We start from the raw sequence: 16431 nt of genomic DNA on the forward strand, positions 1-16431 counted from the left end.
ACTCGGCCGACCCCCTTGGGGCTCCTTGAGCCCCAAGGCAAGGTCCCCTCCCTCCCACCTATATATACGGAGGTTTTAGGGCTGATTTGAGACGACTTTTCCACGGCAGCCCGACCACATACCTCCACGGTTTTTCCTCTAGATCGCGTTTCTGCGGAGCTCGGGCGGAGCCCTGCTGAGACAAGGTCATCACCAACCTCCGGAGCGCCGTCACGCTGCCGGAGAACTCTTCTACCTCTCTGTCTCTCTTGCTGGATCAAGAAGGCCGAGATCATCATCGAGCTGTACGTGTGCTGAACGCGGAGGTGCCATCCGTTCGGTACTAGATCGTGGGACTGATCGCGGGATTGTTCGCGGGGCGGATCGAGGGACGTGAGGACGTTCCACTACATCAACCGCGTTCACTAACGCTTCTGCTGTACGATCTACAAGGATACGTAGATCACTCATCCCCTCTCGTAGATGGACATCACCATGATAGGTCTTCGTGTGCGTAGGATAATTTTTGTTTCCCATGCGACGTTCCCCATCAAATCAGTGGTTTGCTAGGTTGACCAGGTTGAAGGTTTCATGGCATTGTTGAGAAGGCTGATATTTAACATGTGGTAGGCAACGAGACACAATCGATTGAAGTGATAAAACTAGCATGGCAATGATAGTAATGGTATATGGGGAAATGATCATCTTGCCTGAGATCCCGCATGGAAGAAGAATGCCTCCGTGAAGCAGACGAACCGACGTAGTCGAACGGGTCATCAAATCCGACACGCTTGCGGAACTCTATCGAGACGAAGCAGACCGGAAACACAAATCAACACACGATATTCACCACACGAAGCACAACACATATGATGCATGAATAGTTCAATACATGCAAGTCACGGCATGACGATTCACACAATCAAACACTACACATTAAGTGAAGTTCAATATGCATCGAGTTGCATATTGACGAAACTCCACGTTAATTATTTAGTTCTATCCCGATTAGATACACGGCAATATTAAGTGTGATTAAACATGGCAAGAGGTGAAGCCTAACTATTCTTCCTATCTAGGCATTTTAAATGAGGTCGGAAATGACATATAGCACCTCCGGGACGACCTCACATGTTAATTTACAATTCTGTCCAGATCTGAATTAACACCTTTAATTAGTTGTTAAACAGCAAAACAAATAGGTTCATGTGATTATACGCGTCAAGGCAAGCAATCTACACGTAAAGAACATCTCCAACGGAGCTACGTATCAAAAGATACAAGCACCGCAAGATATGATGGCATGAATGCACTATGTGTTCAACGTCGGTCACGAGCACTTCAAAACATTCAAGCAGCAAGAGAAAATGAAACTACACGAGATTCTAAGCAAGTTACATGTAGGACACGATCAAATCGGAGCTACGGTTCAACAACTACGAGCAAAACAAGAAATGACTACGATCTGCCAAAATCAGCCACATAGCATTTTCTACGCCCCACAACTACGAGCTACACAACTCCGATATGCTCAAGCAAGGCATGGCACGGAAGAGGGCAAGAAGCAGTACTACGAACAACTAACAACAAATAGCATGGCAGCAAGGAACACTAGGGAAAGAAGTCACAAAATGGCTTCCCACACACTATTTCAGACTTGGAGAAAATTACACCTCCTGAAAGTGCAGTTTTCGATCTGAAGCAATATTGACAGCAGAAAAACCCATAGCTACAGGACTCAAAATGGCATGAAAATTTACAGCATGCTAGAGAAACACAAGGGGTACAACTAACTCCATTGGACCAACCTCAAAAGAGCTACAGATCACAAGATGCAAGCAAGACAAGACAGCAACAAAATATAACAGATTCCAGACTTAGAAATATTTCAGCTCCTCTAAAACAGCACTATTTCTAGCAACTTGAGAGCAAGAAAAACACACCTAAACATGCATTTCTATTGCAACCAAAAATACCAGCGGCTAAACAAAACATCCAAGATCAACTCTCTAGTTGACAACTCCGTCAAACGATGCACGGAATAAATCCTACGAATTAAACAAAAGGGCAACTTAGCAAAATATCTCGCGAACTAACTTACTCGAAATCTAAAACTAATTGCACAGAAAAATCCATGGGATTTTTCTACCCCGGAAACATATAAAATATGTGGGGTTTGCAACACAAAATAATGCCGCACATAAATGCGAGATAATCCCCTATATACGGGAAAATAAGCTACCGGCAAATCCTTACATGCAAAAATACAATTGGCCTCACTAAAATACATGGAAAAATGGTCCATAAACCCTAGGCATTTCTAAAGCGGCATACGATCAATCCGGACTTGCACGAAAATTAAATACGGGGCGTGCCCTATTGAAACAGCACACAAAACTAGGCGTTTGGCACGTTAAACTTCGTCAAATGATTATGCAAGTTGAAAATCCGCAATCTACGCGAAATTCTACCCGAGATACATATCTAAATCTTCACGATCCGACTTACGGATAATATTCTACGGGCATTCGAAGATACGTTATTTACTGAAATTAAATAAATCCGAAAACTAAAATAAAATCTACCGGGCCTAATTCTACTGCAGATGGGTCTACAATACACGGGCGCGGGATAGCAAAAGGCGCACAGGGGCGCCGGATAGAAGGGCTCACCTGCGTGGCCTATTGGGTCGGCCTCGTGCAGCAGGGGTGGGGGGCCTCGGCCTGGTGGAACGAGCTGGGCCTCGGCGGGGCGGATGCTGGGCCGGCGCGGGGCCCACGGGGGCGCTGGAGCGGTTGCGCCTCGTCGTTCTCGTCGGCTCGTCGACCTCGGGGCATGGCGGCGGCGGTTCTGGCAGCAGGAGGTGGGCACGGGGAGGAACCGGCATAGGAGGCGAAGGGACCCCAGCCCGGACCGGATCGGGCCGGCGGTCGGCGGCGGAGCACGCGACGGCCGGCGGCGAAGCACGCCGGGCGGGGGAGCGACGGGATCCGGCCAGCGAGGCGCGGCCGCAGGCCGGCTCGACGGGAGGCGCAGGATTTGGCGCCAGCGGCGGCGGCGGACGCTTGGCAGGATGCGGCGGCTGGCGGCGAGGAAGGCACGAGGCGTGGGAGACGGGGGCTGGCTCGAGATGGCTTGCTGCCATGGGTGGAGCTCGGGAGGAGCTGCGGGCATGGGAGGGCTCCTGTGGTCGCCCGGACAATGTCCGGCGGCCATGGACAATGTCCGGTAGGGCTAGGAAACGAAAATTTAGGCCTCTAATTGTGGATCCGAGGGCTGAAAATGAAGGGGAGGAGTGGATTTCGGGATTGGAAGAGGTGGGGCTTGAAGTTGGAGTTTTTGTAGGGGGGTGGCTGCAATTTTACATGGGGGAAAACCTAGAGAGTGAGAGAGGTCTGTCTAGGGGGGTGGAGCTTATATAGGGTTGACCTGTGGTGGGGCGGACCTCGTCCGTCCGATCGCGATCCGATGACCACGAACGGAGGAAGTGGCTAGGTGGCACTACTGACCTGTGTAGATGGGCTATGTAGGGGTGAGAGGGAAATAGCGCGGCGCGGCAACAAGATTTAAAATACCGAAACACGTCCGACGGTAGACCGAATACGGTGTCGCTACGGTCGACCGTTCGGGTACCAGACGGACTCTGATCGCGACGAAATTCGACAGGCGGCCTGGCTATATTAAAGTAGGACCACACGTCAAATCTCAACCCGATCAGAGAAAGTTTTACGCACACTTTAAAAACAGAGTTACGACGGTGCCGCGGGCGCGTGCGTGTGCGGTCGGACTCAGAACGGACAACGACGAGAACCGGCAACTAACAACGGATGCAAGTTTTAAAACTGGCGGCAACGGAGATGCTGATGCAATGCTGATGATGCGCATGATGTGATGATGATGCAACAAATAAAATAAGCCACAGGACGAAAACAGAAAGGAAAGGGAATCTTCTGGAACGTCGGCATCGGACAGTCACAGGCGCCTCCTGGGCTTGTGGCCCACTGGCTCACCTCCTCCGATTGATTCTTGCGCAGGTATTTTTCATATATTCCACAAAAATTCCTCGTAAATTTTAGGTCATTCCGAGAACTTTTATTTCTGCACAAAAACAACACCATGGCAATTCTGCTGAAAACAACGTGAGTCCGGGTTAGTTCCATTCAAATCATGCAAGTTAGAGTCCAAAACAAGGGCAAAAGAGTTTGGTAAAGTAGATACGATGGAGACGTATCAGAGGCTCATCAATGGAATATGCAAACCAAGTTCTATAGTGTAAGGGTCCCATATAGTTATGCATGGGTGATAATCTCTATGGAGTACAAATATAGCAAAGGAGTACGAGTGTGGATCTTTCAAAAGGAATAGTAGTGTTGCCCACTTCTCTCTTTTTATTTCTTTATTTCTTTTTCTTTTATTTTTGTGTGGCCTCTTTGGATCTTTCTATTTATATCTCATTTGTCCTCTTTGGGATCTTTTTTTGTCCTCTTTGGGATCTTTCCCTCACTTAAGGGCAACACTCTATGTTTTACATGAATAAAAACAAGATCATCACACTTTATAAGAAGTATTCAACATAAAGACAAGTGAAAACTATCATGATGTGTGCAAATGTATGCCTTTGCTAGTGTAGCAGGATATGCAATGATACTAGCGCATCATGTAGCAATAATATGGGCAAGGCCTAACTATCATGCGGCTCCTCGATCAAGCAAAAAGCATGTATGACATGAAGATCAAGTCATGAGATGGTGGATGTTGCAAGGCAATGTATCTTGGAAAGGCTATGGAAATGCCTTAATAGGTAGGTATGGTGGCTGTTTTGAGGAAAGATATAATGAGGCTTATGAATGACAGAGCGTATCATGTCATGGGTTTGGATGCACCGGGCAAGTTTGCACCAACTCTCAAGATGAGAAAGGGCAATGCACGGTACCGAAGAGGCTAGCAAAATATGGATGGTGGAAGTGCCAACAATGGAATACTCACACTAGCCCGAAGAACTCATACACTTATTATCATTAACTCTCTATCTAGTCAGGAGATTCACAAAGAGACAAGTACCCCGAGGAGGAGTGTTTGGGGGTTTGGTTATCCTTGCGCATCCTCGACCCATGGTAACGTGAGGATATTCTATATATTCCAACCCCTCCAGAGGTTAGCGATCAATTTAGTAGCTAGAGTTCTCAACTAATTTTTAATTTTTAAAAAACACACGAATTTCCCAAAATACGAAACCTAACACTAATAGGCTCAAGCTCTTGGCACCAATAGTCCAAACATTACTCAAATCAATACCTCAAAACTATTGCAAGTTACTACTATACTTAAATAGCAATCTTAATTACCTACTCATGCAAGACACACAACTCACTGCAACGAGCCAACTCTCTAGACAAGATAAGAATGATAACTCAAGAGAGTTCCAAAAGCAACCTAAATAAAAGCTCTTAAAAAGATAAGCATGAAAACTAAGAGCTAAGCATGACAACAACTACGGAAAGATAAAGAACACACAAAAAGGATAAGCATGAAAACCTATGTTGTGTTCTAGAGTGGAATGGAGCGTGTTTCTCTCCCAAGCAAGTAAGGCTAGGTTCCAAATTTTTATGAACAGCAAGCAAAACTAAAAAAACTAAAAAGTAAATAGCGGGACGCTCCAAGCATAGCACATAACATGTGAAGGGATAAAAATATAGCATGGAGATGGACGAACTGATGATTGTTGATAGAGAAAGGGATGCTCGGGGGCATCCCCAAGCTTACACGCTTGAGTCTCCTTGAATATTTCTTGGGGTGCATGGGGGCATCCCCAAGCTTGAGCGCTTGAGACTCATGTATCTTCTTTCATCATCTCCCATCGCATACGTGAAAACTCCCTTCATACGAAACTCATCATAAGCTGATTAGAGTGGTTAGTGCCCTTAATAAAATAATTTATAACCTGATGGAAATAAAGATTTTCTTGAATTGATACTGTTTCTCAAGATTGCCAAGAGGTTTTTTCAAATAAAAAGTAAGCTTAGGATTTGCAAAACAATGAAAACGCAAAACATGGCAGAATCTGTGAAAAACAGAATGCAGGTAGTAAATAATTTCTTCGGGGCACTTCTACAACTCAAATAAAAACACTCAGAACAGATGACAGAAAGGCAATTATATAGAGCATGTTGTCAAAACAATTCAAATAAAAAATATGATCTGGTGATTTTTGGCGAATTTTTCCGTTAAGAAGACATAATCTGTTTCTGGAGAGTATGTCACAATTTTTGAACTTTCTTGCAATTAGAGGCTAAAACTTGGCACAAAGCTTAAAAATAAAGATACAATGATGTTTCTACAGTAGTAACACACATGAAGACCACTAAAAATTGAAAGTAAAAACTCAAAGTAAAGATTACAAGGGTTGTCTCCCTAGAGCTGTTTCTTTATATCCATAAAGATAGGCTTAAGATTTTCATGATGCTCTCGTAGGGATAAGAGTTGTAGAACAAAAGAGAGCATCAAGAAGCATATACCAAACAAATTTAAGTCTAAAGAGAGGGAACTTGATATTATTAGTGGGATAAGAGTTGTAGGGATAATAGGAATATTGCAATAGAATAAGAGTTGTAGGGATAATAGGAATATTGCAATATAATAATTCATTGAAGCACAAAGCAATAAGCATAGGAAGGCAGAACAAGTGCAGCTTCAAAACCTTCAACACAAAGAGAGGGAACTTGATATTATTGAAATATCTATAAGCATATGTTCCCTTCTCATAATAATTTTCATTGGGATCATGAATAAACTCAACAATATAAGTATCACATAAAGCATTGCTACCATGATCCACATGCAAAAAGGTACTCTTACTCTCCACATAAGCATAATCTTTCTCATTGGTAATAGTGGGAGTAGGACTATCATAAACAACTTGAACACCATAGATTCATTGTGTATTGGGGAGATGGTGTTCAACAAGGGAGTAATTCCCTCCATGATTATGACCAGTTTCATATGGATAATTTCTCCTTATGTCATAGGTATCTTTTCAATTACTATAGATAGGAGTTATAACATCATCATGGTAGAGAAGAGCATTATTATTGCTAGCAACTATATTTGTAAACATGTTGTCTTTATTCTTACTAGCAAAATAATTATCAATTATCACATCACCAATGGGTAAAGGACTTGCAATCCTATCATCCCCAAGCTTAGAGCTTTACATATCATCATTTTCAGAGTTGGTACCAAAAATATTTTCAAGATCATAAGTAGCACTATCATCATCTTCCCAATCACAATTAGTAACATGCATATCATAATCAAAATCATCTTCAATAGTACCTACAAACTTATCATCAAGATAATGAATGCAGTCAAGCTCAGCATCCTTCATAAATTTACGTTTGTTAGGATACAAGTTGATGCGAGGAGTATGCTCAGGCCAGCTTGATACCCATTGTTCTTCCTTCTTGTCCCTCTTCCTCCTCTTCTTTTTCTTCTTCTTCACCTTAGGAGGGAGTGGTTGGAGAGGAAGCTTCTCAACATATTTTGGTTTATCATTAGAAACAGTAGGGGAAACTTGGGAGAAACTCTCCTTTTTATTAGTGGAAACATAAGAGACATATGTATGCTTTGGTAAAATTCCCTCCTTTATAATCTTACTTATGTAATCATTTTCATGGCAATTAACAACACAATAGAGATGACATCTTTGCAAAGTGTTGTTTATTCCTAAGGCATTATCATCTAGCCAAGAAGTTTTTTCTGATAACTCTTCACACATCAAAAATAACATAAGTTCATCATAAAGAACAGAAGTGATCATGTTATCACACAACTGGTTAATAGTTATGTTTTGAAAGTACATTCATTGAAAATTAAAGTGGCCCTCTATACCACAAAGTTCACAAGTAAAAGGATAAATGTCACAAAATTCTCTAGCAATTTCATTTAAATCTCTAACCCAAGTGATTGTTCTTTCATGCCTATGTTGCTTATATTACTTCTCTTATTCAATCATAGGCCTTTCACAAGGTCTATCCACTCCACACACATTAACATGCTTATATAAAACTTCATTTTCAGGAATTGGATCATGCATGTTGCAATTATCATTAACATTTTCATTTTCTTTGCAAATCTCTTTAAAAGGTTCATGATGCTTGATCCAATTATCCTTAGGCATATTAAGATGTGAAGCAAAAGATTTGAGGAAATCAACAAGGAGTTGAGAATCAAGCCCAAACTTAGCACTAAACTTATTAAAACTTGCAGTTTCAACAAAGGCCTTAATGCAATCATACTCATAATTTATACTTGACTACTTAACCACATAGCTAATGTAGAAGACCTCAGCCCCAAGGAGGAACTACTCCCGCTTCATGGAGGGAGGAAGCAACGTCGATGGAGATGAATCCGAGAGCACTTCCCCGTCCCGGCAGGGTGCCGGCACAGGAATTCTGTCCCCCAAAACTTGTCGGCGATAGCGGCGGAGATCGGAATTGCTTCTGGAGAAAAGGGTTCTGGAATCAGGATTTCCTCCAGGGGGGGGGGGTAAATATAGGCCAAAGGAGGGAACCAGAGGGCGTGGGACGCACCCAGGCGGCCTCCCTGCGCGGCCTGGGGGTAGGCCGCGCCCACAGGTCGCCTGGGTAGCCCTTGGCCCCCCTCTGGCCCATCTTCGGTGATTTGGAAGCTTCCGGTATGCTGATTTTTATATATTTTTCTCGGGATTTTTGGGGTTGTGGAAAATTGGGTAAAAGCCCCTGTAAAATAGACATCAGCAAACAAGAACTGGGACTGGGTACACTGAGTTAGTAGGTTAGTCCAAATATGTGTAAAATGATATAAAAGTGTAGCAAAACATATAACAATGTCACCCAAAAGAGCATGGAACAAGCAGAAATTGTAGATATGTTTGGGACGTATCAGCTACCACATTCGTTAACAAGTCAATCTTCAACCTTGAAGAAAATGACAACACTAAATATGCTGATGACTTTTCTCCAACCTATTGCTTCATGGCAAAAGGTTCAAAGGTACCGAATGATAGTTCCTCCTCTGACTCTAGTGACTATGAGCCTGAAGATTATAAAAAACCCAGTTATAGTAAAATTGCCAACATTGCCACGAAGCAACAAAGTGCCATAAAAAATCTTCAAAATTTGCTAGACAGAAGCGATGATCCGTTGAATGATGAAATGAATCATACTCAAGTCCTCATTGAAGACATGAAAAGTCTCTGGTATAGATTTGATAGTCTTCAAGATCGTTATGGCACACTCTTGTCTGATCATGAGAAACTTTCCTATAAATTTCTTCAAAGGAAGCTTGATCTTGAGAAGTTGAAGATGTCTCATGATGATATTCGAATGGAAAACGATTTATTGATTGCTCAACAGATCAGTGTTGTTCAGGTTGAATTCACTCCACCATGTCAGAAATGCATCGAGCGTGAAACTGCTAATTCTTCACCTGAATCATCAAATGCTTCTATCACTACAAATTCTTCAACTGTTCCTGTGGTATTGATAACCCACAAGTATAGGGGATCGCAACAGTTTTCGAGGGTAGAGTATTCAACACAAATTTATTGATTCGACACAAGGGGATCCAAATAATATTCTCGAGTATTCGCAGTTGAGTTGTCAATTGAACCACACCTGAAAGACTTAGTATCTATAGCAGAGTTTCAGTAGCAAAGTAGTGTGATAGTAACGGTAGCAACGGTAACAGTAGCAGTAGTAACAAGTGTGACAGTAGTAGCGGTAAAGTAACTTAGCAAGGACCAGTGTAGGAAAAGCTTGTAGGCATTGGATCGGTGATGGATAATTATGTTGGATGTTCATCATGTAACAGTTATAACATAGGGTGATATGCAACTAGCTCCAGTTCGTCAATGTAATGTAGGCATGTATTCCGTATTTAGTCATACGTGCTTATGGAAAAGAACTTGTATGACATCTTTTGTCCATCCCTCCCGTGGCAGTGGGGTCCTAATGGAAACTAAGGGATATTAAGGTCTACTTTTAATAGAGAACCGAAACAAAGCATTAGCACATAGTGAATACATGAACTCCTCATACTATGGTCATCTCCGGCAGTGGTTCCGGCTATTGTCACTCCGGGGTTGCCGGGTCATAACACATAGTAGGTGACTACAACTTGCAAGATATGATCGAGAACACACATATATTGAGGAAAACATAATAGGTTCAGATCTGAAATCATGGCACTCGCGCCCTAGTGACAAGCATTAAGCATAGAAAAATAGTAGCAACATCAATCTTAGAACATAGTGGATACTAGGGATCAAACCCCATCAAAACTAACTCGATTACATGATAAATCTCATCCAACCCATCATCGTCCAGCAAGCCTATGATGGGATTACTCACGAACAATGAAGAGCATCATGGAATTGGCGATGGAGGATGGTTGATGATGATGACGACGTCGATTTCCCCTCTCCGTAGCCCAGAACGGACTCCAGATCTGCCCTCCCATGGAAGAACAGGCGGTGGCGGCGGCTCCGTATCGTGAAACGCGATGAACTCTTCTCTCCTAATTTTTTTATGGGCGAGAGAGACTATGTAGAGTTGGAGTTTGAGTCTGCGGAGCCACGAGGGCCTCGCAAGCCTGCCAGGCGCGCCCTAGGGGGGGGGGCTCCTGGGCTCGTGAGCTCCCCCCTCCGTGGCTTCGGGTAATTCTTGGGCCAGTATTTTTCATATATTCCATAAAAAATCATCGTAAGTTTCCAGGTCATTCCGAAAACTTTTATTTCTGCACAAAAACAACACCATGACAATTCTGCTGAAAACAACGTCAGTCCAGGTTAGTTCCATTTAAATCATGCAAATTAGAGTCCAAAACAAGGGCAAAAGAGTTTGGAAAAGTAGATACGATGGAGACGTATCAACTCCCCCAAGCTTAATGCCTTGCTTGTCCTCAAGCAATTCAGTTGACAAACTGAAAGAGACAAAAGAAAAACTTTTACGAACTCTGTTTGATCTTGTTGTTGTAATTATGTCTAACTCATATTCGGATTTTCAACAAGATCATGAGCAAACCACATAAGCAATAACATTTAGGTCTCATGGTGTACTCATATCAATGGCATAATCAACTAGCGAGCAATAATAATAAGTTTCAAACGTCAACACTTCAATCAAAACAAACATGAAACAATATGAAGAGATGGTATCTCGCTAGCCCTTTCTGAGACCGCAAAACATAAATGCAGAGCACCTTCAAAGACCAAGGGCTGACTGAACATTGTATTTCATGGCAAAGAAGATCCAGTCATAGTCATACTCAATATCAATTAATAGCAAAGCATAAAAATGACAGAGGTGCTTTATAATTGGATCCTTTTATAAGAAGGAGATGACTCGACAGAAATGTAAATAGATAGGCCTTTCGCAGAGCGAAGCATTGATTTGCAGAGGTGCCAGAGCTCAAGCTTTAAAGACAAAGATAAATAAATTTGAGTGGCATGCTTTCATTGTCAACGCGATGACCAAGAGTTTTCACCATCTTCCATGTTACACAAATTATAGGCGGTTCCCAAACAGAAAAGTAAAGTTTTAACTCCCCCACCACCGATCGATCACACTCCACGAAACCTTATCTTAAGAGAAGGATCTCGGGTGGAATACGCCAAATCCCGCCGCCGCCGCCGCCGTTGGCCTGGGCCGCGAGGGCAGGGAGCGGCCAGGCCGCGGGGAGGAGGAGGAGCAGCTCGCCACGCCAGGGCGCCGCCGCATTCCGTGCCAAGATTCGCGCGGCGGGTGAGGGGGCTATGCAGGAGCTGGCGGTCCTGGCTGCATTGGGCGGCGAGAGTTGCCTCCTGCGAGGGTTCCGCGGGGGCGTGAGGAGGGTTGGGAGGTGGGAGGTGGAGGTTTGAAGGAGGGAGCAGTGCTGCTGGAGGCGGAGGAGCGCCATGCGGGCAGGAGCTTGAGCTGCTCCGTGCAAGGATAGAAGGAGGTGGAGCTCTCCGCGCCCCGGGATTCTCTATCCGAACGAAACGTTTTCCTCGTTAGTTACTTATAAAAAGATACTGCGGGTCAATTACTTGAAAAGACAGAGACTTTTTTGTAAAATATCCACGACGTACGGCAGAAGCAGTAGCTGCTTTATTATTAGGAAAGATGTTGTTTTTTTAATCAAGTGGCTTCTGTGCTAGCTAATTTTTATATTACTATGATAAATCTTTTTTTAGTTGGTTGGACGAGCCTTCTGACTGTGTAGTTAGTACGGTCGTAAACTTATATCTCCGTAATAATAAAGCACGTATTGCTTCTGTCGTACGTCATCGACACTTTTGCACAAAAGCCCCTCCACTTTTAGGTATTCAACCCGCAGTCCCTTCATAAGTGGATCTGACGGGAGCTGGGAAACGAAACTCACCTCCCGTGCGGCGGCGACCCTGTCCCGACGGCTGTTGGCCCGACCCACGGCCCTTGCGCCCACCACACGCGGCGCCCGGGCGCGGGGGGCGGGATGGTGCTGGAGCTGGACGCGACGGGGGCGTCGCTGGCGACCGGGGAGGGCGTGGGCGCGCTCAAGCGACGGCTGGAGGAGGCCATGTCCGAGACCGAGTGGGCGCCCTTCCAACCCGGCACCTCCTACTTCGCGCAGCCTCGGCCCGCGGGCGCCGCCCTGGGCCTGCTCGAGCTCGTCACCCGCGACGGCGGGATCGGGGTGCTCCTGCCCATGCTCTCCGACAACGAGGCCCGCACCGTCGCCTCCTCCTCCTGCGGCTACCCCTGCTCCGTCTACTTCATCAACGGTGAGCGCCGTCCCCAGATCCCCCATTTCCTCCCTTCCCTTCCTTCCCCCCTCTCCAAGTAATAACAATAATAAAATAAATAAACAAGTCCAGAAACGCCTCAGAATAGGCACAAGGACAGGCTGTAGAATCCATAACAAAGCAATTACATCAGGTAGATAAATCTATGTTCTTTTTTTGCTTTGAGCTGCATTGATTTATTGGTAAACGGGGAGAGGCAGGTGAGCTGTCAGTACATCTTGGCCACCATGTACTTGGCCACCATTGATTTATAAACAAGACGAATAGATATGCAGACTAAGCTCCATAGCAAAGGAATTTCGATAGTACATGCCATGTTTATGCTCACTGTTGAATAAACTATATATAACTATTATGCGATACTTGAACCATAGAAGCAATTCGTGCCTTGCAGTCAATTTATAAAAGGGTAAGATGTATCACAATATCTTTGACTTGTGTTCTTTGTGATGTCAAGTGTGAAAATAGAATATATATATAATCTTTAAATTATCTTTGCTTTTTTTTTTTTATGTCTCTGCCTTACTCTTCATGTGTATGTGCTCGCTGTGTTTACCTGCATCTGATGAGAATTTGCATTTTTAACTTTAACATAGATATTTAGTAAAATCAGATATAAAAACTGGTGCACAATGACACATGAATCGGTTATTTTATTTTTATTTTTTTACCGCGGGTATTTGTGTTGGTTTTAATTTCAATGACCACGAAGAGGGCTAAAAGAAAAACGTGCTAACACCTTTCAACTTGGGCCTTAGCCCAGCCCAAAGCAGCAGCGATATGATGCACGAACAAAGAGGAAAAGAGTTATTCCCCTCAGGAAGTCTCGAGCGCGGTGACTAGGTTAGCCTCGGCCTCGGCGGCGATTTGTGTGATTCGTGGAGACGGTGGTTTGGGATTCATGGCGCATCTAGAGGAGGAGGAGGAGGAGGAGGAGGAGGAGGAGGAGGAGTTCATGGACATGGAGCCCCTCTTCTTCAGTGAGGCGTACGTGGCGAAGATGGTTGCGGAGGCGCGGGAGGAGAAAGAGAGATGTCGGCGGGAGGAAGAGGAGAAGATGCGGAAGGAGGAGGAGTACCGGCGGAGACGCGAGGCACACGAAGCGGTCATGCACTCCATCGTCCAGCACGATCCCAAGGTCGACCATAACGTCTACACCCGGTTCTTTCTCAGGGATTTCTCCGTCTTCGACATCGATGAAGAGTGTAAGAATTCATCCATGTTTGTTCTTTTCCATGTTCTAAATTTCTCATGTATGGGAACTGAATTACGTTACAGTTGGATGCCATGTTCTAAATCTCTCATGTATGGGAACTGAATTACGTTACCTGTACAATCGTCTGTTGAGAGATTCCTCTACATGCCATGTTTATTATGTAATAATATGTTCATTTATTTATTTTTGATGAAGAATCATTTGACAACATGAATCAGGCCAAAATGTAATTAACTTGGTACAAATGGTGAGTTGATAGCTTTCTCTTCAAGTTAATTCGGAAGTGAAATAAGAATATTACGAGGTTTAACTCAGTGGGAAAGAACACAAATTGGGCTGTTTATTGTGATGAAATAATTTGATAGATTTATTTTGCTCATTCATTGCAGCATCTGTCCCTCCAATGCGATACACTGATAGTATCTATGAAGATGAATTTGGGCTAGAAGACTCTGCAAACATCCTCTCCGTCAGCATAGTCTCCTCAGATGTAGGCTTCCCAGTCAATGTCTATGGCCGTGTCATTGCCAGAGACAGCATTGACTACAAGTGCATTTATCTCTTTCACCGCAATAGAGATGAGTGCCAGCATCTCAACGAGGTACATCCTTGCTTCTAAGTTCGTTTCAATCAGGTTTCGTTTTATTCATATCAACTGTTACTTAGATATCTAAATGGAGTCATAGTACTGGTGGTTGTAAATCCACATAGTCATCTGCATATAAATGGAGGAGCTTTTATATCATGCTTTCAATCTTCATTTCAAGAAGCGTTTGGATGAGCATACTCTAATCCCTTGTGCAATTCTTTTCACAGGATGGAATGCTGATTTTAACTGGCCCAAGTCGAGGTCTAGTGCTGGTTGATTTCATCTATCTAGAGATAGATCTTAAAATCAGGGAAGATGGAGTGTCTCCAGACAGGTCATTTAGCAAGGGTCTAATAAGTATTGATGGCCGAGTACTGTCTAGAGAGAAAGATGTCGTGGTTACAAGTGAAACCCTTGAGAGCTGGCTCAGCACTATCGAAGTGAGATTCACAACTGTCCTGAGCGCAGTCGAGTGCACCTTTGAAATCAAGCTCATTGAGGGGCTTTTTAAAGGAAATATAACAGTTGGCATCGCGGATAAAGCTCGCAGTCTGGACATTGAACAAGCCACTGTGATTCATGATAGCACAGCAGATGGCGTTGTTACAAGTGATGAAAGTGGAGTTATCAAACTCCAGCGAAGTGTTATTACTATCTGTCTGGAAAGAAATGTCATGTTTCACATAAATAATGAGGCAGCTGGTGTTTGTGCTGAACGAACCTTTGCTTTCACTCCACGCCGCACTGGTGCAGATGAAGAAAAAATTACGTGTGGTGCTGGGAAGTTCGGATTCAGGGTTGTCTGGTCCTTGATGGACTTTAGGCTGTAATCCCGTGACTTGGTAAACTTAGTTTAGATGTAATATGAAGTGATGCAATGATGTAGTGAACCAAGTTAATCGTGAGGTAATGATGCGGTGCACTAAGTTATACTATTGTTATTAAGTAACATGATGGATTATAAGTAATGAGTGGCAAACTAAGTTATTATATATTATGGTGGCGTGTTATACCGAATTTGTTGGTTTTATTTTTTCGCATATAAGTAAATAAAGCAGATTAGAACATTTGGTGTTTTGTTAGACATGTATTAGGCGGAAATATGAACATTTTACACTGTCAAGGGACTTCTCTACCATATTTATCTTTGCTTTGTATTCATTGCTCATGGTTACGTTATTATCTAAATCTCCTGAAAATTTAAATATGTGGAAGAGATGACTTTGCATTGCATTTGTTTGCTGTTATTCTGAACTAACTTGTGAAGCACAACCTGGGTTCAACTAAGAAGGCAGGAGACGCCTTCATGTTATCAGTCCTGAACCACATGTTTGTTGGGAAGTAGTCACTAGTGGGGACGGAGCCTTTAGCCCCGGCCCGTAAGGGGCTTTAGTCCCGGTTCACCAATCGGGACTAAAGGGGCGGGACTAAAGGCCAAACCTTTCGTCCCGGCCCTCTTACAAGCCGGGACTAAAGGTGCTCCACGTGGGCGCCTCGTAGCGCCCCCAGGGGCAGGCCCTTTAGTCCCGGTTCGTTACACGGACCGGGACTAAAGATTTTCAGATTTTGCTGTTTTCTGGTTTTTTTTGAATGAAATCATTTTTGGGTTTTAGGGTTTTAGGGTTTAGGTGTTCGGGAGATTAACGTGATGCCTCGTTTGGTGTTCGGGAATTAGTTTTCATATAATTTAAATAGAAATAATTATGCACATATATATAAGATTAACTTATCTTACAAGCGAGCATATATATACAATTATATGGAGATCTGAATTATCGGGACTAGAGCCCGTCTATTCGATTACATGGACGAACATCAGTAATGGCCCCTAGCTACACTAAATCG

At 43.7% G+C, this 16431-nt stretch overlaps 1 protein-coding gene and 1 pseudogene across 1 annotated transcript; both read left to right on the forward strand.

Annotated features, from left to right (window-relative positions):
- Positions 1-12171: 12171 nt before the first annotated feature.
- Positions 12172-12822, forward strand: LOC123395179 (annotated as a pseudogene).
- Positions 12823-13718: 896 nt separating this feature from the next.
- LOC123404276 lies at positions 13719-15603 on the forward strand. Its single transcript, XM_045098205.1, has 3 exons — positions 13719-13986; positions 14387-14598; positions 14814-15603. Exons 1-3 carry the CDS (start codon positions 13737-13739, stop codon positions 15414-15416), a joined length of 1065 nt encoding a protein of 354 aa, XP_044954140.1. The 5' UTR covers positions 13719-13736; the 3' UTR covers positions 15417-15603.
- The last annotated feature ends 828 nt before the right edge of the window (positions 15604-16431 follow it).

This window comes from Hordeum vulgare, chromosome 1H, assembly GCF_904849725.1.
Source record: "Hordeum vulgare subsp. vulgare chromosome 1H, MorexV3_pseudomolecules_assembly, whole genome shotgun sequence".
Classification (NCBI taxonomy): Eukaryota; Viridiplantae; Streptophyta; class Magnoliopsida; order Poales; family Poaceae; genus Hordeum; species Hordeum vulgare.

Excerpts from the sequence above, each read along its gene's own strand:
- LOC123404276 (XM_045098205.1), top strand. The coding sequence starts at position 13,737 with ATGGACATGGAGCCCCTCTTCTTCAGTGAGGCGTACGTGGCGAAGATG. Across the intron at positions 13,987-14,386 it reads CTTCGACATCGATGAAGAGT|CATCTGTCCCTCCAATGCGA; the intron begins GTAAGAATTCAT and ends CATTCATTGCAG. Across the intron at positions 14,599-14,813 it reads AGTGCCAGCATCTCAACGAG|GATGGAATGCTGATTTTAAC; the intron begins GTACATCCTTGC and ends TTCTTTTCACAG.